General features: G+C 31.2%; 3 protein-coding genes and 1 pseudogene across 3 annotated transcripts; 3 read left to right on the top strand and 1 right to left on the bottom strand.

Moving 5' to 3' along the window:
- Positions 1-266: 266 nt before the first annotated feature.
- On the bottom strand, positions 267-2,783 carry LOC115700389 (uncharacterized). The gene is made up of 5 exons (XM_030627948.2): positions 2,398-2,783; positions 2,210-2,259; positions 1,343-1,466; positions 1,150-1,257; positions 267-1,045 (listed from the first exon to the last, which is right to left on the bottom strand). Exons 1-5 carry the CDS (start codon positions 2,573-2,575, stop codon positions 399-401), a joined length of 1,107 nt encoding a protein of 368 aa, XP_030483808.2. The 5' UTR covers positions 2,576-2,783; the 3' UTR covers positions 267-398.
- A 2,977-nt stretch (positions 2,784-5,760) lies between these two features.
- LOC115700685 (uncharacterized) lies at positions 5,761-8,251 on the top strand. The gene is made up of 5 exons (XM_030628310.2): positions 5,761-6,112; positions 6,218-6,267; positions 6,370-6,493; positions 6,586-6,693; positions 7,456-8,251. The coding sequence occupies exons 1-5, from the start codon at positions 5,920-5,922 to the stop codon at positions 8,094-8,096; spliced, it is 1,116 nt and encodes a 371-aa protein (XP_030484170.2). The 5' UTR covers positions 5,761-5,919; the 3' UTR covers positions 8,097-8,251.
- Positions 8,252-9,984: 1,733 nt separating this feature from the next.
- LOC115700678 (uncharacterized) lies at positions 9,985-14,118 on the top strand (annotated as a pseudogene).
- A 175-nt stretch (positions 14,119-14,293) lies between these two features.
- LOC133029041 (uncharacterized) lies at positions 14,294-18,470 on the top strand. The gene is made up of 3 exons (XM_061103050.1): positions 14,294-15,159; positions 17,223-17,935; positions 18,027-18,470. Exons 2-3 carry the CDS (start codon positions 17,266-17,268, stop codon positions 18,254-18,256), a joined length of 900 nt encoding a protein of 299 aa, XP_060959033.1. The 5' UTR covers positions 14,294-15,159; positions 17,223-17,265; the 3' UTR covers positions 18,257-18,470.
- Positions 18,471-27,868: the final 9,398 nt, after the last annotated feature.

The following is a 27,868-nucleotide window of genomic DNA, read 5'->3' as shown; positions in this document are numbered from 1 at the left end:
CTTAAATTATATAAAACACTAATAACCGTATAATAGTGAAGAGAATATTAAACACTAGTGGTATCTTTTAGCATTTTTCTAATGAGAAGAAAAGGATTGATTGCTCATATTTAACATGCATGTGTGCAACTGTGCATATTAGTAGCATTGCTATAGAGCACTAAAATATCATAGGTGTCCTTTAGCATTTCTCTATGCATTAGTATTAGTAATAAAACAAACACTACATGAGTATTAAAGTTACTCATAATTAGGAACAATCATTATAATGTAAAGTTCTCCATTTCACATTATTTATTCATTCCTTTGATCCTAGATTTTACACAATCTCTTGATTACAAAATGCAAATCGTTATTGTAATTCAAGGGGGTTCATAAAAAGATATGATAATTCTAAATCAAACACTTGAAAAGTTAGGACGATCTTTGGTTGAAAACTTAAAGAGCATAACATGTTTGTAAGGCTCTTCGGGACTGATAATAGTTGAAGGAAAATTGGGGTGATTCACAGAATCAGGAAATGCTTGAGTCTCCAAACAAAGAGCAGCATGACTTTGATACACAAATCCACCTTTACCCTTAATATCCTTGATGTTGTTACCTGTGTAGAACTGAACACCAGGCTTATTTGTTGAAAGATCCATAGACCTTCCCGACTTTTTGTCATACACAACAGCCACTCTTTTCAATTCTTTTCCCTCGGGGACACCGTCGAGGACATAGTTGATGTCATAGCCCTTAGGTAGCTCCTTGATTTTGGTTCCAACAGGATGCGGTTTCAAGAAATCGAATGGTGTTCCTTTCACAGATTGAATTTTCCCGGTTGGAATGAGCTCATCGTCCACAGGAGTGATTTGGGAACCGAAGATTTGGATGTCATTGGAAAGGATATCGCCACTGGTGTGACCACCAAGGTTCCAATAGGTATGCTGAGCAAGATTCACCGGTGTAGGCTTGTTTAGAGCCTTTGCTGTCATGATCACAGCCAATTTTCCGTGCCCAAATAGAGTGTAGGTAGCAGTGACCAGTACATCACCAGGAAAGCCTGTAAAAATAAATAATTACATTACTTTTATCAATCTCAATCTTTAGTGTCAAAGTATAGGTAGTTAGATTAGCACAACTAGTGAAAAGAAAAGGCGGTTTTACCTTGTTCGCCATCACGACTGTGATAGGTGAACACAATGTGAGGAGCAAGACCTTTGTTTTGGTAACTTTTCACTTTCCAAGCAACATCACTAAATCCTACTTTCCCACCTGAAAATGAAGTTTTAACATCTTCAACAAGCTAAAATCTGGTACTAAACAGATTCGTCTCAAGAAATCGATGTAAGAAACTTACCATGGAGTATGTTTTTCTTTTCATTAGCAACTAGTTTGTACGTATGCCCATTTAGTGTAAATTTGGCACCTCCAATTCGGTTAGCAACTCGTCCAACAAGAGCACCAAAATAATTTGTATCGTTCTGTAAACATTGCAATATATTTTATTAAAGCATTGCTTTGAGGCACTAAAACCATTATGAATTGACGCCCTATAAATGGTTAGCAGTTTTCAATATTTTTTATTAAAGTAAAATAAATGAGACCCGATATACAAACAGTGACATAACACCGAACAATTATGCTAATGTTCAAAATTTAGATAGCACAAACAAATGGCAATATTATTGTTTGGATTTATCTAAGCCTGCAATTTTCAGAATAATTGAACAAGATGCTATGTTCCTATTGATACCTTCTTTTTCACGGACTATGCTATGTTACATTCACAAAAACAAATAGAAAATTTAAAACTATATGAGAGTGAAGTGAGGACACAAGTTCAATTATCAAGAGATCAACTTGTAATAAGATCCAAATTCAAACAGTGGAATGGAATCAAGTATGTGTCGAAAGAATAGTTTTTTAATAAACATAATTGACTGGATGAGTCAATAAGGACGAATTTTGTCCCATGTTCTAAAAGTTATCAAATTGTTTTATTTTATTGAGCTCATTCTCCAACCACTTTCATAATTCATCTTTGAAAAAAGCTTTGAATTTTTTTTTTTTTTACTAGATTTGTGTAGGTTTGAAAAATTTACTCTTTTTTTCCAAAAGGGTATTATTCAATCAGGCTTATCTTTAACATTTCACATTGCTAAATCAGAGTAAGTTCATGAAAATTAAGGTTGTTCCTTTGAAAAGAACAATGTTAATTTCTAACCTTGTAAGTATCAATTGAATCATACCCCAGAACTACATCATCCAATTTTCCTGCAAAAAAAAAATAATAAATTATAAACTCAGAAGCATAAACACCATCAAAAGAAATTATAAGAACTTGACAAAGAATCAAAAGTTACAGATACCCAGAAGACAAAAACCATAAAAATTAAAATAACATTGACAAACCATGTCTATCAGGGAGATGAAGAGAAACAATTGTGGCACCCCAGTTGGTGAGATTGACAGAGATATGACCCTTTTTCAACTCATAAAAACCAACTTTGTGGTGCTTTGATACAGAGGGAAGAGCAGAAGAAGAAGCCAAGAGAGTGATGAAACAAAGGAGAAAAGTGGTTTTGGTCATTTTGTTGCCAATGAAGCTCTGAAAATAAAAGAAAGATATGATTTTTAATGGTTGAAATAAGCAATCAAAATCGGGTTTTATATAAATGTGGGATTTAGTTACAGAAAAAAGCTAATATTGGAACTAATATATAGTAAAAGATGTTATCCAAAAACCCTTTTTGTGTTTGTTTGTTTTTTTATTTATTTTATTTTAATTTTCATTTTTTTGGCTGATGCTATGAGTTGTAAGCCGGTTATTTGACTGAGTAAAGGTAACAAAATATGCCCATTAGATAAAAAATATATGCTTTTTCCCTTAATAATAGCCTTGTTATGTTAATTTTATAGAATAATCTTATCATGAAGAATAAAGCAATTAAATTCAATAACCCAAATCTTAACAACCAAAACAATTCGATTAAATGCAATAAATTTAAAAAAAGAATCTTATTTCAGATAAAAATTCATAACCAATTAGCTAATTCTGCTGATTAGGATATGAGTTAGCTGTTCCAACTCGAATTGGAATTCTAATTTTTGTTGTTAGAATTAGAATGTTCATAATTTATCCAAATTTACATGTCATTTTCTTGAACAAATTTCAAGGCAAAACTAATACTAGTCAGTAGTCAATTATTTATATTGAGAGAGTGACTTTTTTATCTAGGCCCTATTTTTTAATTAATGTGAAAACTCCATTAAAGTGGAAACGAAAACAGCCAGAACTATTGGCTGGCAAGCACAAACAAACGAGCAATTTTAAAAAGTCAGATTGATCATTGAAAAATTAAACGAAAAATCAGCAATATACGTTGTTTGAATCTTTTACAAAGTGAATGAATTTTTTATAAAATAAAATAGTAAATGTGTAATAAGTAGAGTCCTATATGGGACATTATAAGAGTATGTAAGGTATAATTTTGGCATGGGATAAAACCTAAGTTTTCTATAAAGGATTATTTACATTATATTTTTAACTTTTTATTGTGAAATATTTTTTAAAAATATTATGTAAGTTTTATACTGTATACTGTGTTAAGTTTTCAATGTTCTTCTACGGTTATTTTTTAGTTGTTCTGTTTTGTATTTATAAAACGACAGTATTTTTTTTAAAAAAAAAAAAATGTGTACCAATATTTTTTGTAAAAATTAATCTAAATTTCAATATTTTTGTAAATTTCCCTTACATAAATGGGTGAAGACACAATTGACCCATTACACAGGCCATTTTACCGACTCGAGTTTTTTTGCAAAAATTTATTTAATAAAATAATTATTTTTATTTTATTATTTAATTTCATTTGAGAAAAGTGTTTAATTGAAACTGCTCCCCACAATTCAGAAAACGTAATTCTTCCCGTTATATTTTTCAATCCATTGATCTTCATAGTGTGATTGAATTAATAGACGAATTAAATCTTTTTCATACCGAGAAAAACAAAAAATAGTTTTCTCTAAAAACTCTGTCTGCGATATTATATTTGAGTGTATTCGACAATTTGCTACAATGCAGTGGTGTTTCCATATAGTGTACAAAGACTGAGTTGTTCTATATTGTGGACGGTCGATAAATTTCAACTGCTTGCACATTCTTAGGCAGTTTTGCCAATATTTTAAAAAGAGCAATTAACTCCGCGATTCAACCTAAAATTTTAATTGAATAATATTGTTTCTTTTTTTTTTTTATAGTGTTTGCAAAATATCTATTTCAAAATAAATAACCAAATTTTTTTTTTTATACCTAGTGAATATTAAAATAAAAGTTGGAGGGTGTATAAATTTCAAAATTTACATGAATAGTATTATCATATATATTTGGTTGAAGTACTAAATTATAAATTATAAATATGCATAAAAAAGAACTAAAGTGAAAATATATATTAATTTTATTCTTTTATTCAGAAATCAGATTTAATTTAATTCAATTAAACCGAATCGATTTAATTTAATTCAATGGATATCCAATTGCAATTAAATAAAATTGGTTTGTTAGGGAAGGATCGATTGTCCTTACATTGTACCATATTATGAAAATTATTAAGCCTAATTCACCCAAACAAAGCCAACTTGTTAGGAAAGGATTGTTTTGAGCTTATTAAAGTGAATTTGTGGGACTCTCGTAAATGGTTTTAGTTTGTTTCTAGTCTCACAAGATGGATAATGAATTAGAAAGACAAAAATGCTAGCTGGCCTTATCCCTTGAAATGCATATAACTTTGAATTTTAAATTATTCACATTTGACTTATATATTTTTAGTAATTTGCCTTGAACATTATTTTTAAACTAAAAATAATGGCAAGTGACTTACAAATCTTACAAAATATATTTTATATATAAAAACCACCTCGTAATTTGATGAGCTTATTTCTAGCCCCTTCAATAAGAAGACGTAGCTAATTGGTTACGACTTCTTATTTGATAAGTTTAATCCAATTAGCATATTATGTTAGATTATAATGTATTAATATTATTTAATACAAAATTATATTTAGTATTGATTTGTATTAATAGATTATATGTAAATTTACTATTTTTACTATAAACACAACCCAACTTGACCAGGAGTGTAGACCCGGACCCCATCTCCACACCTTGACCACAGACCTGAGTCTGGGCCGGATCTAGGGCCAGGTTTGGGGTCGTGTCCAGGGTCTGTATCTAGGACCAAGTTTGTGTCTAGTTTTAGGTTAAGGTCTAGGTTCGAGTTCGAGACATGAGTTCGAGTCCTCAATCTCGAATTCTTTTTAAATATTATAATACAAGTTAATACAGATAATTTATTGTGTATTAATTAACACGATTCACATTATATTAAAATTTATGATCATAATAATTAATACAATAGAAAATTTTATCCATAGTGTTGGTTATTATTTATTAATAATAACCACCGCAAACCAGGCCCTAATCTTGTATTGATATCAATTTAAGGTCGATGGATATGGTTATATATCATCTTGCATGTTAATTGTTATTTAAACAGCATAATATTTTTATATATATAATTCTGAAACACCTACGAGTTTTAGTCGACAATGTATAAGTTTGTTCTTATAATTAGTTCAAGTAGAGACCACGTTTTAGAATCTTAGCACGTTGTTATCCTTTCTTATTGATAATTTTGCCTATTACAAAGTCAAAACTACAAACTTATTATTAACACTTCATATGATATAGCAACCAAAGAAATGATAAACTTAAAAAACAAATGGATTGTAATCTTATTAAGCTATCATACACATGGTTGCTTGTGTTGATCTCCACTATAGCTATCTCTACATCTATAAAATCCCAGTTGGTGCTAACCATTTGAAATATATTCAAGCCATATAAAAATATATACATATATTTCATCTAAGAAAATGACCAAACTGTCCCTGTCTCTGTTATTCCTCTGTTTCATCATCTTAGCTTCTTCTTCCTTAGGGCTCTCCAAAAGTTATGAAACAAAGCCAACAAAAGTTAGTACCTATGAACTTAAAAAGGGTGATATTTCTATTAAGCTCACCAATTGGGGTGCCACAATTGTTTCCCTTTTTGTCCCTGACAGATATGGTTTGTAAAGTCACATTATTTTCTTAATTATTTGAACTACAACATTAATTACTTCTCATATATAAATATGGTGCTTATTAAGTTATTATGTATACTTTTTTTCAGGGAAACTAGCTGATGTAGTTCTTGGGTATGATACTATCAATGAGTACAAGGTTTGTTAATACCTTATATAATTAATTGATCTTATAATAGAAATGTACATATAAATATGATGTGATTTGATCTGTAATTTGGGTCTATTTTAATGGTTTCAGAATGATACAAGTTACATTGGAGCTGTTGTTGGGCGTGTTGCAAATCGAATTGGAGGGGCTAAATTTACATTGAATGGGAAGACATACAAGATAGTTGCTAATGAAGGGAAAAATGTACTTCATGGTAATTAATTTTCAAACTTATTACATTGTAATAATTATTATTTTCACTTGAGCTGTTAAGATCGATGTGTTATGTTATGAACTTCAATTTAGGTGGCAAAATTGGCTTTAGTGATGTTGTTTGGAATGTGAAGAAGTACCACAATGAAGGTCCTACTCCTTATATTGTCTTCACCTATCACAGCTATGATGGTGAACAAGGTACACAAAAGTTTGAGCTTTCGATTTTTACCCTTTAAATTAATTATGACATTAGTAGGATTTTGCTCCCAGAATAATTTTATTTTGTAAAAGGTTATTCTCGAATTATGGGTATAATTACAAATTTACACCTTCGGTTGCATTCATTCATTTCTGCAAACAAATTCTTGATGTAAAATTGATCTAAGGTTACTTCACTACAATTTGAGAGTCTAAACGAAAAATAATTGCATGTATAATACTCTAACGATAAAATTTGAAACTTTATTCAATAATTTTAGAGTTAATATTTGAATGTTTAAAACCACTATATACTTGGTTTCGACTAGGTTAAGTTAGTTAAATAAGTTTCATACTATTTAAATGCAACAAATAGAGAAAATTTGATATTATTTTCATAGTTCAGAGTGGGATTTTCACAAGAAAATAATTTATTGGGCAAAACCCTAAATATTATAGTTCAGAATGTAAAAATAGTATTTATTCTAATATATATTGGCATATATGGATTTAGAGATAAGCAATCTCGACCGACCTTCAGCATAAGTGGATTAGGTCTGTGCTTACAACCCATTTAGTTTAGGGGTCCGAAAAAAATTCTCCTTTAAAAAACCTACCTTTTTTTATTAATTTTAAAAATACTATATTTCTCTCTAAATAAGGACTCAAAATTTTTATTTTTCTATATCCCACTAAAATTCAAAGCCGGCCCTAAAATAAGCCCTTCTAACAAAAATTTTATTATGTACCAAATTTGTACAGGTTTTCCTGGTGACCTATTGGTGAGTGTAACCTACACTCTCTCAGGACATAACAAACTGAGTGTAAAAATGGAAGCCAAAGCTCTAAACAAGCCAACACCAGTCAACCTTGCTCAACATGCATATTGGAACCTTGGTGGCCACAACAGTGGCAACATTCTTTCCAATTACATCAAAATCTTCGGTTCAAAAATCACTCTTGTGGACAGCCAACTTATTCCAACTGGCAAATTCGCCGAGGTAAAAGGAACCCCATACGATTTCCTAAAGCCGCGCCAAGTTGGAAGCCGAATCAAGAAGCTAGCAAAGGAAAATGGCTATGACATCAACTATGTTCTTGATGGAACTCCTTATGGGGCATTGAAAAGAGTGGCTGTAGTTTATGATAAGAAATCTGGAAGGTCTATGAAGTTGTCAACAAATGCCCCTGGTGTTCAATTTTATACAAGTAATTTTTTGAAAGATGTGAAGGGTAAAGGTGGATTTGTGTACCAACCTCGTGCTGCTCTTTGTTTGGAGACTCAAGGATTCCCTGATGCTGTGAATCACCCCAATTTCCCATCTACTATTGTTACTCCTGAAAAGCCTTATAATCATATTATGTTGTTTGAGTTTTCAACTAGACCTATGTATAATGTTTGACTTTAATTATTAATTTGTTGCTACTCTAGAATTAAGTAATGTAAGTGAAATGTTAATAAAGAGCAACTAAGTGTAGTGCTGTGTTGTAGCCTTGAAATAATATGTAAATCTGCAAAATTAATTAATGATAACTTTCCATTGCCTTGGTGTACTAATTCTTGATCAATAGTGTTTTTTTAGGCTATGTTTAGAAGTTTGATTGGTAGCCAAAATATAAGGAAAAAAATGTGTAGAGAAAAAAAACATCAATTGTTAAGTTAATTTGCTATGAAATTTTTTGTTGAATTAAGTATTTTTTTATACAACTTTTTCTTTTATACTATTGAGAATTTATTGTTTTTTATTTTCTAGTTTTTTTTTCCTTACATTTTCCCATTTTTTTTTTCTTTCTTACCAAAATCTCAAACATATTAGTAGGTTGTGTGACCAATAGTAGGTTAGTGTTGTACTACCCATATTCATCATTTCTCAATATTATCTCATAAAGCAATTATCTCATTAGGTTAGTGTTGTGTCTTCTACATTATTCAATTACTCATAAAGTTCTAAATTGCATGTTTTATAAATTTATAATATACACCCATTTATTAAGGCAATATACCAAAGACAATATATATAAATAGTGATAATTAACAAACGTGCAAGATTCTTTTAAATGTGGTCGCTACTACTTGACCTAATTATTGTAAGTATGAACCTTAAACTATATATATGTAGTTTATAATTGAACTCATGTATAATACAAGATTATATATACTTAACTATATATATCCCCATATCTATGGACCTTAACCTCGCTATATAATTATACATTGATAATAAATAATATTAATTTCTAAGATTAAATTTGTAATAAGTCACTATTTGTACATGTCATTATTAGTTAATTTTGGTCTATAAATAATTTTTCTAAAGGAGAATTAAAATAAAAATTAAAGTCAAAGTGTCAATATTTAAAGGGGCCGCCTGCCAGCATTTATAGGAATTGATTTAAAAAAGTCTTCGAAACCTATATAATATACGACACCTCACCTTTGAGAATATTAATACACAATTTATATTATTTATAGAGAGCTAGACACCTTTGATAAATTTAGGTTTGGAATTGTTTTTAGTTGTAATATTGGGTTGCCAAATATGTATAGCAATTTTAAGGAGCAAGCAATAGAGTACGTGAAAGAAGCTGTGCATGAAGACAATGCTGGGAATTATGCAAAGGCTTTTCCTTTATATATGAATGCATTGGAGTACTTTAGGACCCATTTGAAGTACGAACAGAACCCTAAAATTAGGGTGGCTATTCAACAAAAATTCACGGAGTATTTGAATCGGGCTGAGGAGATTAGGGCGGTATTAGACGGTCATGATCATGGCGGCCATAGGGGGTTTGGCTCGTCTTCAAGCGGCGGCGGAGGAGGAACTTCTTCTGCTGCTGTGGCCATGGCCATACCGGTGGAGACTAATAATAAGCCCAAGGATATTGCGGAGGATATCCATATATCTATAGCATGACCAAAATATATATACAAGATACTCATCATGATCATTTGTGTGTGGATGGGATGTGGGGTATTGTTTCTGGTTGTTTTGTTGATTTGTATATGGATATTGTATCCAATCTTTATCTTTTGTTATTGAATTGAGTCAAATTAGTGTCATATAAGGATTATCCTCCCATTCACTCTCCTATATATTAATATATTGTCTGATATCATTATTATCCTCCAATTCAAATATATATTAATATATATATATATATATTTAATACAAGTTCATCAGGGTAGAGTTATAAATATATAAATATATATATATATATATATTTTCAGTTGTCTTTTTGAAGTATATATGTTACATTATTATGCTAGCTCCTCCAAATTTAATATATTTTATCATTCAAAGCCCTTTAAATATATTTTTTGAAGATGACGTAAATGATCATACCCCTTCTTCATTCTATCCTTATAAATAAACACACCACACAATTTCAGATTTAAACTTACTAATTATATATATAACTTATAAAAAGTGTCATGGATTGTAACAATAACCATTTCCGTTTTCTTTCTTGGTCGACCTTTTGTCTACTTATTATAACTATTCCTACTGCTACTACAAATTCAGATCAAGTAAGCTATATTTTATCTTCTTTTATTTTCCTTATTTTAATTAATTATATATACGTACAACAATTGTTTATATTATTGTAAAATTTTATTGATAATATTATCTAGGGGCAGCATCATCAAAATTGGTTGAACCATGGAGGAGACTTGAACAACAGAAGACATGCAAACAAGGAGATAAAAATCAGTCCCAGAACTGTTTCGAAGCTAAGTTTAAAATGGGAATTTTATGCAGGAAAAGATGTGACAGTAACTCCTGCCATTTTCAATGGTACCCTTTATTTTACAAGCTGGAATGGTTACATATATGCTGCCAAAGCAAGTGATGGGTCTCTTATTTGGGAGAAAAACTTGGGCCACTTGACAGGCCTTAACGCTACTGGGCTCATCACAAATGCCAATTGGACTGGAGGAAATTACACTCTATACCCTTTTTATATTGTCCTCTTTTATTTTTACCCTCTTTTTTAAAGTCTACCATTTTTACCTCTTTTTTTAAACATTGTACCAATTTTGCCCCTGTCACTTCAAGATACTCTCCATGTAACTCTCTTGTGTCAGGGTATTTTGGGTACAATACATATAAAAAGAGGTATGTTTCAAATAAATATAAAATTAAAGGTAAATTTGATCAATTGATTAATAAAAGGGGTATTTTTCAACTTACCCCATTGGACTGTGTCTAGATCGACCCCAACCATAGCTGGCGATCTTCTCAATTCTCATAGTTGGGATTTATGGGCCTGCGGTGGTTATTGCTGTGGAGAGGTCAACGGGAGACCTTGTTTGGTCAACGCAGCTTAGTACCAATGTTTTTGGCCTTGTTACCATGTCCGGAACTTATTACCAAGGGTTAGTAATTTATTTAAACTCCGGGTAATATGAGGTGAAATTCTCTTTTTTGTTTTATTTTTTAAGTACTTAATTTTTTTTTTTTTTCAAATTTGAGTCACCAGCTAAATATTTTTGTTAAATATCAATACACTTGTGTATATATGTGATAGTAAATTCTCAAAGCTAATATAGTGGTAATCCAACTGGTATTTAACAATTATATCTATCTATCTGTCACTTCAAATTTAAAAAAAAATAAAAAGAAAAAGTTAAATATAAGAGAGTTTTGCAAAAGAAAAAAAAAATTAAGTGTAAAAAATTAAAAAATAAAAGGGTTTTACCCCAAATAACCCTTTTAACTAATAATCACTCATGTCTCTATACATTGGCTTTTTTAGTAGTAGTAATAATAATTATATTAATCAAATTAATTATGTCCTTCTTTATAATCATATATATGATGGAAATTGAAATATAGCAAATGTCTCTAGATTTATTTGTGATGGACATAGATCAGTTAGTTAAACCAGCTGAAAATTAAGTTTGTACGTCGTGTTAGACTAATTAAAGATAATTTTCTATATTGATTAATCTATCTAGGTACGTAGACTTGACATAAGGTTATATAATGCATTATTGAAGAGTGTATATATAACTAAAATATATTCTTTGTCAACGTAATTACTTGTGTTTGCCAATCTAATTATGTCATGTTTTTTCGAAAAACAAGGGATATTTATTAAATCAATGATAATGTAAACAACTTAAAGATATATTCACTTAATAAAAAAGTATTTATGTATCCTTTTAAAAAAATGTATATGTTGACTTAGATGAAGAGTGTAGAAATTGATCGAATTAGAGATATTAATATATTGTCAAAAGGGTGACTCATAGACTAACATATAGTTTTTTTTTTCAATAATTAACTTATAGTTTTGAAGGCTAGCCTATGAGAATAAGCTTTTAAAAGTTTCATAATAAAAACAAAAAACTTGATATATTCATCGCTCTTTACATTTTGAAATGAAAAAGTTTTATTTTGAACATACATTAACTTTTATAAAATTTTTGTTTTATTAGTGATTTATAATTAATGAACTTAATATTGCACCAAAAATATCCCATTTACAACCTATTATCACCATCAAAATCCTTTAAAGCTTCTTTAAATATTTTCTTAATAATATAGTTTTTGTCCTTTCCTCTATTTATCTCCTATCAATTACTTTTTCATTAGTTTTTTTTTTTTTCTATTTTTCTTATACTTTAATTAATAATAAAAATATTAAAGATATATATAATATTAGATGGATGTAAAGGAATAGAGAATTAATTTTCTTAAATGAGCTTAATGTGTTTATTTGTATATAAATACAGAGCCTTCTACGTAGGGACATCATCCCTAGAAGAAGGCCTCAGTGTCCAACAGTGTTGCACATTCCGGGGCAGTTTCTTTAAGCTAAACGCAACAAACGGTGCCGTTTTATGGGAGACCTTCATGCTACCCGAAAACGGTGGCAAGACGGGTGGATACGCCGGGGCAGCCATATGGGGGAGCAGTCCTTGTATTGACAAAATCAGAAGCCATGTTTACATAGCCACAGGAAATTTATACTCAGCTCCCTTAAGAATACAACAATGCCAAGAGCAACAAAACAATGAAACATTGGGTAATAATAGTAGTAGTATTATTGACAAGTGTATTGAGCCTGAGAACCACTCTAACTCAATCATGGCCCTTGATTTGGATTCTGGAAAGATCAAATGGTACCGCCAGCTTGGGGGGTATGACGTTTGGTTCTTTGCTTGTAATAACCTCTCCACACCCAATTGTCCACCTGGGCCTAATCCGGACGCTGACTTTTCTGAGGCCCCAATGATGTTGACTATTAATGATGTTAATCAAACCAAGCGAGATGTTGTTGTTGCTGTTCAAAAAAGTGGCTTTGCTTGGGCTCTTGATCGTAATAATGGTGCCCTTGTATGGTTTACGGTAAGTGATTATATATACTTAATTACAAACTAATCTAATCTTGATCAGGGCCGGCCCTAAGGGTAGGCGGGCGAACGCTCAGGGCCCGAAATTGTAAAAAAAAAAAAATTAATACGATAAAGTGTTAAATAAGAAAAAAAAATATAACAAAAATTGTTTGGTGTAGTGATAAAAGCTCTTACTTTAAAGTAAGAGGTCATGATCAATTCCCAACCTCTAAACCTTTGACCTCTAAAGAGTTTTTTAAAATTTTACCATTACACTAAGCACTATAACTATCATTTTTATAATAGTTAAACTATATATTGAAGGAAATCTTGATATATATATATTGAAGGGAAAATTACCGTATATAGTTATTATGTATAACGTTATTCATATATTTTCAATGAATTTGTTTGTTACTTTAAAAAAAAAAAAAAAAAAATAGGAGGCTGGACCTGGTGGCGCTGCTGGAGGAGGATACTGGGGAGCTGCCACTGACGAAAAGAGGGTGTACACTAACATTGCCAATTCTGAGATAAAAAATTTCACTCTAAAGCCATCTACAAAGAACACTACTGGTGGTGGTTGGGTGGCAATGGAGGCTGGCAGTGGCAAAATTCTATGGTCAACAGCTAATCCTACCAATGACACTGCTTCTGGCCCTGTTACAGTGGCTAATGGAGTGGTTTTTGGTGGTTCCACACATAAAAAAGGACCCATATATGCTCTAAGTGCAAAAACAGGACATATTTTGTGGTCATATGAGATTGGGGCATCAGTTTATGGTGGCATGTCAGTGAGCGATGGGTGTATTTTTGTTGGGAATGGATATAATGTTAGTCTTGGTGCTTTCCTTTCTTTCACCACTGGAACTTCACTCTACGCCTTCTGCATTTCATAACCTTAATTATATTATATGTTATTCTTGTACTTGTGTTGATTTAAATGAATAATTTATATATAATTAATATGTTTGTAAGACTATATTATTATTAATAATTTCAAAGGTCAAGTTCTTCTTCAAGTATCTATTACTGGAAGAAAGATAAAGTTCAAGTTGAATCGATACCTTTATTTCAATAATTCAGAGATATTTTTGTGTGATTGGATTAATTTATAATAGGAATTTGGTAATTGAATTAATATTGTGTTGTGATTAAAATTAATCAAAAAATAATAAATATTGTCGTTAACATGAATTTAATATTTTTCAAATTCTCCCACTACTCAAAACCAAACAAATCGTCAGAACACAGAAGAACAACAACCACTTTTTTCGGTTGCAAACGCCTTATGGGTTGATAATCGCATTCACTTAATTCCATCTTTTAAAGAAATCACTGAAACAATCTACAACGCAAAAGTGGAAAACGTCGACCTTACATTGGAGGGTGATAAAGTTAGGGAAGATGTAAACATATGGGTGGAAAAGGAGATCGAGTTCTCATTCGGAAGGCAGAAGATCATGGTTTTCTGCACTCAATCAAAACAAACACCGAATCAAGTTTCCCCAATTCGTCTTGGACCTCATGCAAGGCCGTTCCATTCGATGTCAGAGGTGGCAAAGGGGGTTTTCTTACTTGATCTGAGTTTTGGTTTTTGGGAAAGAAGATTAGGGTTTTGATGAAAAATCAAGTTTTGGGGGTGTTCTTATTTGGCATCTCATTTATTTATTATCATCAAGCGAAACAAAGAAAAAAGAAGATAGATCTATCATTTGTCCATGCTTCAAGGTCGAAGACATTTCTCAGGAAGATTGAGCTCTCTGCGTTTTTCTCGATCTATGAATCCATTTCCCCGGTAATATGAATTTTTTCCCCTTTATCTCTATATGATTGTTGTTTGTGGATATTGTTTTTTCATTGGTATTAGGGTTTCTTTCTGTAATTGCTCTTAGCTGAGTGGATTTTTAGAGTAACTTAAATTCACGGTTAATAATATATTTTTTTGTTTTTTTCTGTGAGGGATTTGGGATGTTTTGGGGTCGGCCTAGGATGGGCAATCGGAGATGGAGAGCTCGGTTGGCCTTGGGAGATGGTAATTTGGGTCACTCTTTCTTCTGCTGATTCTCAGAAGCAATTGAGAAGTGTTGAAATTTTTTAGGTCATTATCTATTTTGGAAAAGGTTAGGTTTTTTTCTTAATTTTGTTTTACCTTTTATTTACTTTGGAAATGTTTTGAAGCATAATTTTGAGTCAGATTTCCTTTTGAATTTGTAATTTAATTTGCTTGTTTATGTTGCCCTCTTTTGTTTAATCTGATATCCCGGCTTTGGTTCAAGAGTTTTTTCTCTGTTAAAATGTTTTTGGATGCTGTTTTAAATTTATGGATGTTTTAATTCTTCGCTGGGATCCCAGAATTTGCTTTCGTTTTTTTTCTTCAGTTTCTTTTGAAGTAAGCATAGGTAGTTCCAAATTATAGAATTAAATCTCAGTTTTGTTGTTGGTTTTCCTGAATAGTATTATTGCATCTCTTAATATCCTTATTCCAGTATTTGGTTTTACCAATCTATTTAGTTTTGATCTTATGGTGATTTTCCAATGATGAATTTTAAAGGATATGTGGTTTTTCTTTTCTGGGTCACGATGTTTTTACAAATTTATTGTGGTATGTTTTGTCTTTCGTGGTTTACACTTTTGGGTGCTTCATAGTTACGTTCAGGCATGTTTTATGTAAGCCAGTATGGTTTGTTTTGTTTTTTTGGTAAACCAGTATGGTGGTAAAATGTTTTTTGATAAGACTAGTAAGGTCTTTCGGTTGGTATGATAATTCAGTTTGTTAAAATATTTTCTTAATAAAAATTGTTTCTTTCTGTAATATGAATAGCAAGATTGAAAAGTGTTAATGTTTAATTGGGGGCTCTTGTCTTGATCGACATATTATGACAGTAGTGAAAATATGGTAAGATTGCATATGGGACTTCTATCAAGGAGTGAAAATATACATTAAGAGGTGAGTAGGGTACAATTTTGAACCTATTTTGTTTTAATTTAATTCTTTTTCTGTTTTATATTCTATTGCTAGTTAAAACTAAAAGTTCTTTCTCTCCAAATACCAATTATTTTAGAAATAATAGTTTAATTAGGAAAACTAAAAAATTGGAAAAATGGAAATTCAATTTTGCAATGTTTTCAAATATGATGAAATTCTTCATACATGAGTAAGAGGTTAAATTTGACTAAGTGTCTCAAGATTTCCTTGGATATCTATTGATTAAATATAATTTTAGAGTTATAAATTTTAATTTATTGCAGTTATTTTTTTGAGGGCTGACTTATCCATAAAATTGTATTATTTTGTAACTGGATTCTGAGATGAGCTGTGCCTAAAAGGGCTCATACATAACTGTATATATCTTTTCAAGTAATAGCTGTATAATCAGCATAAATTACAAATTTCTTTACGTTTTAGGTTTTATATTAATTACAATTCACATAGAAAATTAAGAGTATTTTAATTGTAATTTTACTGTGCAAACGTTTTTGATTGATATCTAGTTTTCAAATGAGCTGTATCATAGGACTCATAAATGGCAATGTAAACCATATTAGGTAATAGGCTATTTAATCAACATTAATTATAAATATTTATTACTAATTATATTTTATATTGTATAAGGAAAACCTAAGATATCTACACTATTTTGAAAAACACGCTAATTGATTTTAATTTATTTTAATTGTACTTCATAAAATTGTTACTAATCTGTCATATGAGCTGGTGTGTGAAAGGGCTCATTAATATCAATATATATCATATCAGATAATAGTCAATATAATCTACATTGATTATAAATTTTATTACTAAAAATATCTATATTATATTAGGAAAGTCTTTAGTATCTACATTAATTGTAATTCACATAGCAAGTTAATGCTAATTCCTACCATGACTCAAATGAGCTGTGTTTAAAAAGCCTTATGGTTGGTGTGTTAGCTTATATTAGAAAGTGTTTGCATGATTTTTAAAATAGAGAACTCTTCTTTTATTTCTCAATTATTTTTTCACTCTCTAAATCAAAATGGAGCCTCATTATGATGACTTTTCTGAAACCATCAGGCTCCATCCTCAAGAGTTGGTTGTCATATCTGCCACAAATAGTGCTACTGAATCTGGTCCTGTAGTGTTACCCAATATTGTTTATGGAAAACTCCTAACTGACAAACCTTTTAATCCTCAATCATGCAGAAACTTCTTTTCAGGATTGTGGAGGAAACAACCAGGAATAACGATGGAGGAAGCTACTGATGGTATGTTTCTCATAACTTTTCAATCAGAATTTGTTAAACAAAGGATTATTAGAGGTCAACCATGGCATTTTTTGGGTCATTATCTGTCGCTTGTGGAGTCATCTGGGATTAATCAGGTTGTAGTGGAGGATTTTAAGAATATTTCGTTTTGGATCCAAGTTCATGGTATTCCTATAAAAAACATTAATGAAACTTTGGGGTCAAAAATTGGAATGATAATAGGAATTTTTGCTGAATATGATGCTGAAAACTCAAGAACTTTTATGCGAATTAGAGTACTTTGGGATATAAATCGTCCTTTATTAAGGGGAATGTTATTTGAGGGGGAGGACCAACTATCTAATATGTGGATCTCTTTTAAGTATGAAAGGCTAAATACTTTTTGCAAGTTTTGTGGTCTATTGGATCATGTTCATACCGAGTGTGTAGCACTTTTGGAGGAGATCGAGGCAGGAACTCGACCAATCTTACAGTACGATGATAAAATCAAAACAACTGGTTTAGATCATATGTTTTCGCCGGTTCGCTCCTCAACTACTGGAGGACCTATACATAAATCAGTGACTCAAATGGCTAAGGATGTTGCCCTAAAGAAGGCTAGTAATGCAGTGCTGGGATTAACCACTAAGAGGCAGAAAATCTTCATATCTGGTAAATACCATTTTAATCTCATTTAAATTGAAAAAATAATTTCATAATGTTATAGTTTTTCTTTTTAATTTACTTTAAATGGAAATATTAGATCAAGAGCAAGGGACAACTTACACTCAGAGAGCTATAAGTAAGGAAGAAGTTTCTTTGCTAAATCAGAAACCGATTGATTCAAATAAGAGTGATTATACTAATATTGCCTTCATAGAGAGTGGTAATGCAGCTGAGAAAACAAGAAATTCAGAGCTATCAAAGGGGAAAACAATTGAAGTGGGGGCTAACTCTGGATCAAAAGGGAAGACTAAAAATTCAAAGGCATAAAACTCATTGACAAATGAGATAGGATTGCTATTACTAAGTATTTCAATAAATGTGTGGGCTGTTTTCTAGCTAAAAGTAGACTATTATTGGGTGTTTTTTAATGTTATGTTGTGTGTTTATTTCAAGAACATAAGTCATGGATGTTTTCTGGTTTTAAGTATATGTTTCTCTTGTCATATTTTAAAGCGTAAATTTCCTATTTTATTCCTCAAATTTTAAAAATATTCTGTATGTACTTAGAGTGATGGTTATAACTTTTAGTTTTAAAGGTAAATGAACTAAAAAGAAAAATGATAGAAGACTGCTACACTTATTATAATTTACAGAAAGTGATGGATATCAACCATCTTATAATCTCGCATATAAATTTTACATCCTCAAAGATCAACTTAATTATCTACAGCTGTTGGAATGTTATTATCAATAATCTATCCCCAAATTGGCATTTTCTTAATAACCAACTAAGTCTTATATTATCCCACCTTTATAGGCAATAATAAGAGAGAAAACCATATGAAGAGGATATTCTAATAATTAAATACATATTTTTAAGTTATTCTCATAAATTAATTCATTTTATTCTCACATCATACAGAGGATTGATATGTTTTGTACAAGATTAAACCCTGAAATAGTGTAAAAAATTAAATGTAGAGATATTGAAAGACTTTTAAAAATCATAAAATTAAAGTGGGATTAGGAAAAGTATCTGGAAAGTATCAAGAACTTTCCTATTTTTCAAATCAAATATTAATGACAGAAATTAATTTGAATGGTAGATTAGTAGAGATTTTCTTCAATGAGATAATTTCAAAGGTCAACCCCTATTTTAATCACTCCAAAGTTTTCATTAGAGATGATCATATAGATCCTAACATATATTATTATTATTGATTGGTGTGTATGTATCACGTCAATACAACAGTAGTGTGTATATATTAATTCTCTTAAAAATCAAAATATATGTCATCACTGACTATTTCACCTATTATATAAAGCATTCACAAGTACACATATTTCTTTATGGGCTCTCAATCCACATCACATTATATCAAATGTATAACTGAGTGTATACACTACATGTTTATATCTTATATCTCCTTTTAATATTTTATACTATATATACTTACAGAATGTAGAGCTCATCTATTATACAGATCAGGATAAAAATAATCAACTTGTATTCTTCAAGTTTTGTAATATTTGTTTTATTTTGTTATTTTTTGATCTGATTCTCACCTGTTCACATTAGGCACTCACTATCATCGAAAACAAAATATCAGATAATTAATGATATCGACTTAAATTAAAACACATAATTATATAATATATATATATATATACTGTAGATTCTAAATCTGCAAAACCAAAATTTGGAGATATACAAGCCGTGAACTAATTTATTAATTTATTCATTTTGTATATGAACTAATTTCTAGGAAAAAGCAATTAAGGAAAATTAATGGCAGAAATTAACTTAAATGGTATTAAGAGCATTCCTAATTTTCAAATAAAAAATAATAATGGCAGAAATTAACTAGAATGGTAGATTAGTAGGAATTCTTTTCTTCAATGTGATAAATTACAAAAGCATATATATACATAGAAAAACGTAAAACAATTTGCACATTGTTTTGTTTCTACAATAAAACAGTTTTTAAACTTTGGAGTATTGAAGACCTTTTTCTAATTTTGCTTCATTTTTAAAATACTTTGCAGAATAATAGGAATTTCTCAAGAAAGGAAGAGTCGACTTTTGGAGTATCATCTAAAAGGTATTAGTTTTGGTATTTTATTTGTCTTTTCGATTATCATTTTTATTTTATTTCAAAATCTAATAACAAATTACAACAAATTTATTTTCTAATAAAAAATTTAGATAGGAGCAATCAAAATTTAATAACCATCTAATTTTAAATGGGATAATTTATCAATAAAAATTATGTAAGCACTAATCGCTAATAATAATGCTTTTATATATATATATAATTTTATAATTCAATTCTTAAACCACCTATTGTTCCAAAAAAAAAAAAAAAAAAAAAACCTTGAACCACTTACTGAAAATTGGTTCACCATTTTTAATAGTTATTGGTAACATTATTCAGTTTAAAGAAAATCTCCAAGTATTAGTGCTACAGAAAAATTTACATATTGTTAAATATGCATATGTGTGAGTCTTATCTAATTATGATGCTTACACCACTTATATATAGTAATAGTGTTATTAACTCATATGTTGGAGTAAAACAAATTAAAATTTATTCAAAATTTGGAAGGATGAGAGAAGTATTAGAAAAATAATATTACAATTACTTTGATGAATTGATACAAGTAGTGTAGTTAACTATAAGATTTGGGTCACGTTTTAATTATATAAAATTATAGTCTTTGGAAAAATATTTTTAATTTATAATATGAGGAATTGGGCACGAAAGGAACAACAACACCATATTATATTTAATAAATTTAATTAGTGCGCCTAATAGGGCTAAAACGTAACGTTGAACACTTTCTTAAATATCTTAATATTAGTTTTTTGTTTGAATGATAAGTAGGTAATGTCTATAGTTAGTTGGAATGTAAGAGGACTCAATGGTGATATAGCTTTACGACAAACAAAATTGTTGTTGAAGTATCATAAAGCAGATGTCATCTTCTTTATGGAGACTAAATTAGCAGAAGGAAAACTGGATTATATGAAAAAATGTCTCGGTTTTGAAGAGGGATATGAAGTGCCACGGAATGGTCTAAGCGGGGGATTAATGTTACTGTGGAAAGGGAACGTTGAAATCTCAAATATAAGATCCTCTTCCAATCATATTAGTTGTTTTATACGACTGGAAAGTCAAGTGGTGGCATGGCATTTTTGTGGATTCTATGGGGATCCTAAGGTCTCTAATAGACATAATACATGGCAATTGCTCGAACACCTCAGAATAGTGGCTACTGGACCATGGATGATAGTTGGGGATTTCAATGAAATCTTGACTAATCAAGATAAGGAAGGAGGGAACTTGAGAAGACCTTCACAAATGGAAGCTTTTCAAAATACAATAGAATTGTGTGCTCTACATCCTTTGCCTTTTACGGGTGAGCGCTTTACTTGGGCTAAAAATACAAATGGAAATCTAATCAAGGAAAGATTAGATTGGGTAATGGTAAATGAAGCATGGACCGAGATGTTTCCCATAAACACTTTAACCCATTTGGATTATTACCATTCAGATCATGCATAGAGCTTTAATAGTTAATATGCAAGAAAGAACAGATAATTCCTTGAAGATTATGAGGAAAAGACCACGGTTTCGGTTTGAAAATATGTGGGCTAAGGAATCTGAATGCCAAAGCATCATCAAGGACAGTTGGTCTTCCTCCTCGACATCATCTATAAATGCCATTACCAGTAACATTCAGAGATGTTCCACAAATCTCTCTTTATGGAGTCGTGTCAAATTTGGTTCTTTAACTGAAAAAATTAAGGAGACTCATGACCAGATTGCAAAGTTGCATAATCTTCAACAACTTTCAACATACTCAGAGGAATTGGGTGAATTGGAAGAAAAATTGAATGATTTGCTTTTTAAAGAGGAAGTGTATTGGAAACAAAGGTCTAGAATACAATGGCTACAAGAAGGAGACCAAAACACTAAATTTTTTCACCAAAAGGCAAAAACAAGGCAAAAAACGAATATTATCAAAGGTATGTTTTCTAGTAGTAATTTTTTGATATTGGTATGTTGTTTATTAATTTATCACATCTCAAGGTATGTTAGAAAATCAAGGTGTATAGACAACTATACTGTGGAGGTGTTAACTCAACATATCTATAATATAAAGTGAAATTCTTAAATAATTGTGGTTTAAAAATAAACTTCTAAGACATGTTATAGGTTTCAAAAATAGTTATGTCTCTGTTCTAAAGTTGATAATAGGTTAATTTACAGAATTATAATTTTGAAAATACGAGTTTTTTTGTGTTAGAATGTCTTGATATTTTTGTAATTAAAGGAATGGTTTTGAATAAAGAAGAGGATGAAGATTATAATATTAAAAAGTATGTGGATAGGTATAATTGGATTTAATACCAAAATTGCCTTCTATTAGTAGGTATAATTGGTGTAACAAATTTGTTTGAAAACTAGCATAACTCTTTCAGTAGGAAAAACATGCGAAACTAAATCATGGACCTTAGATTTATTACTTAAATAATATTTTAAAGTTTTAAGTTTTGTATCCATGGTTTCTTAACTATTATATAAAACTAAAGAGGAAATTTTAAATTATATACATACATTAATTAGTTTTAGTTTTAAGTTTTTAAATTATATAAAACTATGTAACGTTAATTTTATTTTCTTAAGTTTTAATAGTTGTATTCTTGATAGGCCTTTTAAATAGGGATAATGAATGGTGCTCGAAAGTTGAAGATATGACCAAGATTATCACAGAATTTTATGGACAGTTATTCACAACGGGAACCCCATCTCTACCAAAAATTGAGGAGTTACTTGAAGTAGTTAAACCTGTAGTAACAGATGAAATGAACTCAACACTTAGAAAACCATTTACACCCGAAGAGATAAGAAAGGCGGTATTTGCCATGTCTACAGATAAAAGTCCAGGACCTGATGGTATGAATGCAAAATTTTACCAGGAATATTGGGATATAATAGGACCATTGGTAACCAGGACTGTGATAGATTGTATTGAGGGAAATGAAGAATTATCATTGATTAATTCTACAATAGTAACTCTTATTCCCAAAATAAAGGAACCAACATCTGTTAGTGATTTCAGGCCGATAAGCTTATGTAATGTCCTTTATAAAATCATCTCCAAAGTTTTAATCAACAGACTAAAGCCTTTTCTCTCAAAGGTAATAAGTGCTACACAGAGCGCTTTTGTTCCAGGTCGGTTAATAACAGACAATGCCTTAGTTGCTTATGAGGGGTTACATAGTTTACGAAGGCATACAAGTGGGAAACAATATTTTGCTGCAATGAAACTTGATATGAGCAAAGCCTATGATCGGGTTGAGTGGGTTTTCGTAGAGAGAATGTTGCTAAAGCTAGGTTTTGAACAACAATGGGTGGATAAATTGATGAAATGTGTCTACTCAGTTCGGTACTCTTTTCAATTAAATGGGCAAATTTATGGGGAAGTAATACCGACTAGAGGCTTAAGACAAGGAGATCCACTTTCGCCGTACCTTTTCCTTATATGTGCAGAAGGATTTTCAGCGCTCATCCGACATGCAGAGGAAAAGAGGGATATTTTGGGTCTAAAAATAGCTAGACATGCCCCACCAATTAGTCACTTATTCTTCGCAGATGACAGTTTGCTCATGTTTAAAGCTTCAGAGAGAACTTTAGTATCAATACAAAAAATTTTCAGCCTGTATGCTGCTTGTTCTGGACAGGTATATTGTTGCTATATTTTTAAACGCTACGCAAGTATACGCAATCAAGTAGTAAAATCTCACACAGGTGAGGTCGATCCCACAGGGAATTGGATTAAGTACCACTAAATTATACTTATGATTCTATTCGGTAAATCAAAAGTAATTATGGTTTAAAAAACAGTAAAATTTGAAAGAAATTCAGAAAACTTAATAACACAGTTTAAAGTTGAGCAAGATGAGACAATAGGGAGGAGAATCCTGTTGTTGTTTACCCAAATTGTTAATGATTAATTACTATCCTATTCTTGGGGTGAATGACAGATTATAAAATAACCTAGCTCCTTTCAGATCTTCTAGATTCTAAACCACATGTTATCTAATTAATTCCTTAATTAAACTAACATGAAATCAGCATTAAGCAATAATCTACTCGTCACATAAGTCATGTAAATACTTTCGTTTCACATAGAACATCGATTATCTTAATTTTAGCATTCTCAATTCTCACTTTTCAGATTTTGAATTGAGATCATAGAGCATGCACAAGGTGATCAATCTTAAACATGAAATTAAACACAAATTAAGATAATTTCACACACACAAGAATTGAGGAATGGTAATTAAACATTAACTAGGAAAACATTAAACAACAATCATCATCCTCCCTAAATGGGAAATTTAGTTCAGAAACAAATCCATAACCATTCCTATAGCAATATTGAACATTAATAAATTAAAGAGGAATAAAGAAAAGAACTGTTTAAGGGTGAATTCTGGATCTTCACTTGAATCTCTACGTTCTTCCTGCCGCTCTCAGCTGTGTTTTAGGGTTCCAAATCGCTCTCCCTGAGTTCCAATCGCAGTTTTCTATTTATACTTGAAATTTAGGGTTCGATGGACGAAATTACCCCCGGTCCGTACGGGATCTCGCCGCGGCGACACTTCCTCTCGCCGCGGCGAGAATGTGCCAAATTCTGCCTCTTTCTGCTTCTCGTATCTCGCCGCGGCGAGACTCTTCGTCGCCGCGGCCAGATATGCAAAAACTCATAAAAAGAAGTTTTTCTTCGGCTCAGCACGTTTTTCAGTGAATTTATGCACCCGAGACCTCTTTTACTCCAAAGAACCTGAAAACATAGAAAACAAGCGTAATTCCGTCCCAACACAGCTAAGAATGCACATAAATCGGATCCAAAACATAGGCTAAAAATAGCCTAACAAACTCCCCCAAACTGACTCTTTACTCGTCCCCGAGTAAACTAAGACTAAACTAAAAAAAACTAAAAATGATAGCTGAACTTTCCAACAATTAAATTGTTACCACCACCTGCACAACTTCAATCCCTCAATAACCAGAATTTCGACTTGCCAACTCTAAGAACTAAGTTGAATGTGCAGTTTACAAGTAAGTAATTCATACAAACATAAAGCATCGCAATTCCCATCAATATCACAACTGTTCTAACTTTCCAACATCCCACTAACACATGATCAATAAGTTTGAATGACATACCTCTCTCCACTAATGTTGACAAATTTCTACCTGGAATCAATAGGTCTTTTTCGGTTAAAATCACATGGCTTAGGTACATGGGTAGATGAGAAGTCATTTAGGCTAAACTATACCATAAGCACTATTAACCAAGCAAGCCTAGACATTTATTTTGCTTTCTTTCCATATATCCCAAAAACAGAAATAAGAGATTGCAATTTTTTTCTTGTGCGTGCACCTCATAATTTTCTTAACTTTTTTTTCAAGAAGACACATTTTTTTTTTTTTTTTTTTTTCATAGGCACAACACACAATATTCTTATTATTTTTTCAATCTCTCATTCCTACACTTTATATTTTTTTTTTTCACTTACAGCACTTATTCCCCCCCCAAACTTGTTTCAAGGCTTATGGCATAACAAAATATGTTCAGGGTGAAAAAGAAGTTAGAATAACGAATTCAGCTCCGTGAAGTGGTGAAAAATTTTAAAACATTGGCTATTCTCACATATCACTTGTGTTCTATTTGGATTGTGGAATGATTGATTGAACATGGAATAGAATTTGTTTGACATACTCTCTTGAAGCGAAATCCTTGATGATTTTTGTTTGGAAAATGATTTAGGCAAATTTTCTTTGGATCGATTGAGCCTTTCAAGCCTACCTGAAAAAAATTTTCCTTAGTATACCCAAAGTTGAGCCTTAGCCTGTTTTAAAATTTTTCACCACTTCACGGAGCTGAATTCGTTATTCTAACTTCTTTTTCACCCTGAACATATTTTGTTATGCCATAAGCCTTGAAACAAGTTTGGGGGGGGAATAAGTGCTGTAAGTGAAAAAAAAAATATAAAGTGTAGGAATGAGAGATTGAAAAAATAATAAGAATATTGTGTGTTGTGCCTATGAAAAAAAAAAAAAAGAAAAAAAATGTGTCTTCTTGAAAAAAAAGTTAAGAAAATTATGAGGTGCACGCACAAGAAAAAAATTGCAATCTCTTATTTCTGTTTTTGGGATATATGGAAAGAAAGCAAAATAAATGTCTAGGCTTGCTTGGTTAATAGTGCTTATGGTATAGTTTAGCCTAAATGACTTCTCATCTACCCATGTACCTAAGCCATGTGATTTTAACCGAAAAAGACCTATTGATTCCAGGTAGAAATTTGTCAACATTAGTGGAGAGAGGTATGTCATTCAAACTTATTGATCATGTGTTAGTGGGATGTTGGAAAGTTAGAACAGTTGTGATATTGATGGGAATTGCGATGCTTTATGTTTGTATGAATTACTTACTTGTAAACTGCACATTCAACTTAGTTCTTAGAGTTGGCAAGTCGAAATTCTGGTTATTGAGGGATTGAAGTTGTGCAGGTGGTGGTAACAATTTAATTGTTGGAAAGTTCAGCTATCATTTTTAGTTTTTTTTAGTTTAGTCTTAGTTTACTCGGGGACGAGTAAAGAGTCAGTTTGGGGGAGTTTGTTAGGCTATTTTTAGCCTATGTTTTGGATCCGATTTATGTGCATTCTTAGCTGTGTTGGGACGGAATTACGCTTGTTTTCTATGTTTTCAGGTTCTTTGGAGTAAAAGAGGTCTCGGGTGCATAAATTCACTGAAAAACGTCTTGGCCGAAGAAAAACTTCTTTTTATGAGTTTTTGCATATCCTGGCCGCGGCGACGAAGAGTCTCGCCGCGGCGAGATACGAGAAGCGAAGAGGCGAAATTTGGCACATTCTCGCCGCGGCGAGAGGAAGTGTCGCCGCGGCGAGATCCCGTACGGACCGGGGGTAATTTCGTCCATCGAACCCTAAATTTCAAGTATAAATAGAAAACTGCGATTGGAACTCAGGGAGAGCGATTTGGAACCCTAAAACACAGCTGAGAGCGGCAGGAAGAACGTAGAGATTCAAGTGAAGATCCGAAATTCACCCTTAAACAGTTCTTTTCTTTATTCCTCTTTAATTTATTAATGTTGAATATTGCTATAGGAATGGTTATGGATTTGTTTCTGAACTAAATTTCCCATTTAGGGAGGATGATGATTGTTGTTTAATGTTTTCCTAGTTAATGTTTAATTACCATTCCTCAATTCTTGTGTGTGTGAAATTATCTTAATTTGTGTTTAATTTCATGTTTAAGATTGATCACCTTGTGCATGCTCTATGATCTCAATTCAAAATCTGAAAAGTGAGAATTGAGAATGCTAAAATTAAGATAATCGATGTTCTATGTGAAACGAAAGTATTTACATGACTTATGTGACGAGTAGATTATTGCTTAATGCTGATTTCATGTTAGTTTAATTAAGGAATTAATTAGATAACATGTGGTTTAGAATCTAGAAGATCTGAAAGGAGCTAGGTTATTTTATAATCTGTCATTCACCCCAAGAATAGGATAGTAATTAATCATTAACAATTTGGGTAAACAACAACAGGATTCTCCTCCCTATTGTCTCATCTTGCTCAACTTTAAACTGTGTTATTAAGTTTTCTGAATTTCTTTGTTGATTTTACTGTTTTTTAAACCATAATTACTTTTGATTTACCGAATAGAATCATAAGTATAATTTAGTGGTACTTAATCCAATTCCCTGTGGGATCGACCTCACCTGTGTGAGATTTTACTACTTGATTGCGTATACTTGCGTAGCGTTTAAAAATATAGCAACAAGTTTTTGGCGCCGTTCTTGGGAATTGTTTAAAGATTAATATTACATAAAAT

This window comes from Cannabis sativa, chromosome 8 (assembly GCF_029168945.1).
Source record: "Cannabis sativa cultivar Pink pepper isolate KNU-18-1 chromosome 8, ASM2916894v1, whole genome shotgun sequence".
Lineage (NCBI taxonomy): Eukaryota > Viridiplantae > Streptophyta > Magnoliopsida > Rosales > Cannabaceae > Cannabis > Cannabis sativa.
Note: the sequence above shows the minus strand (reverse complement) of the source record. Positions and strands in the feature narration are given on the sequence as shown.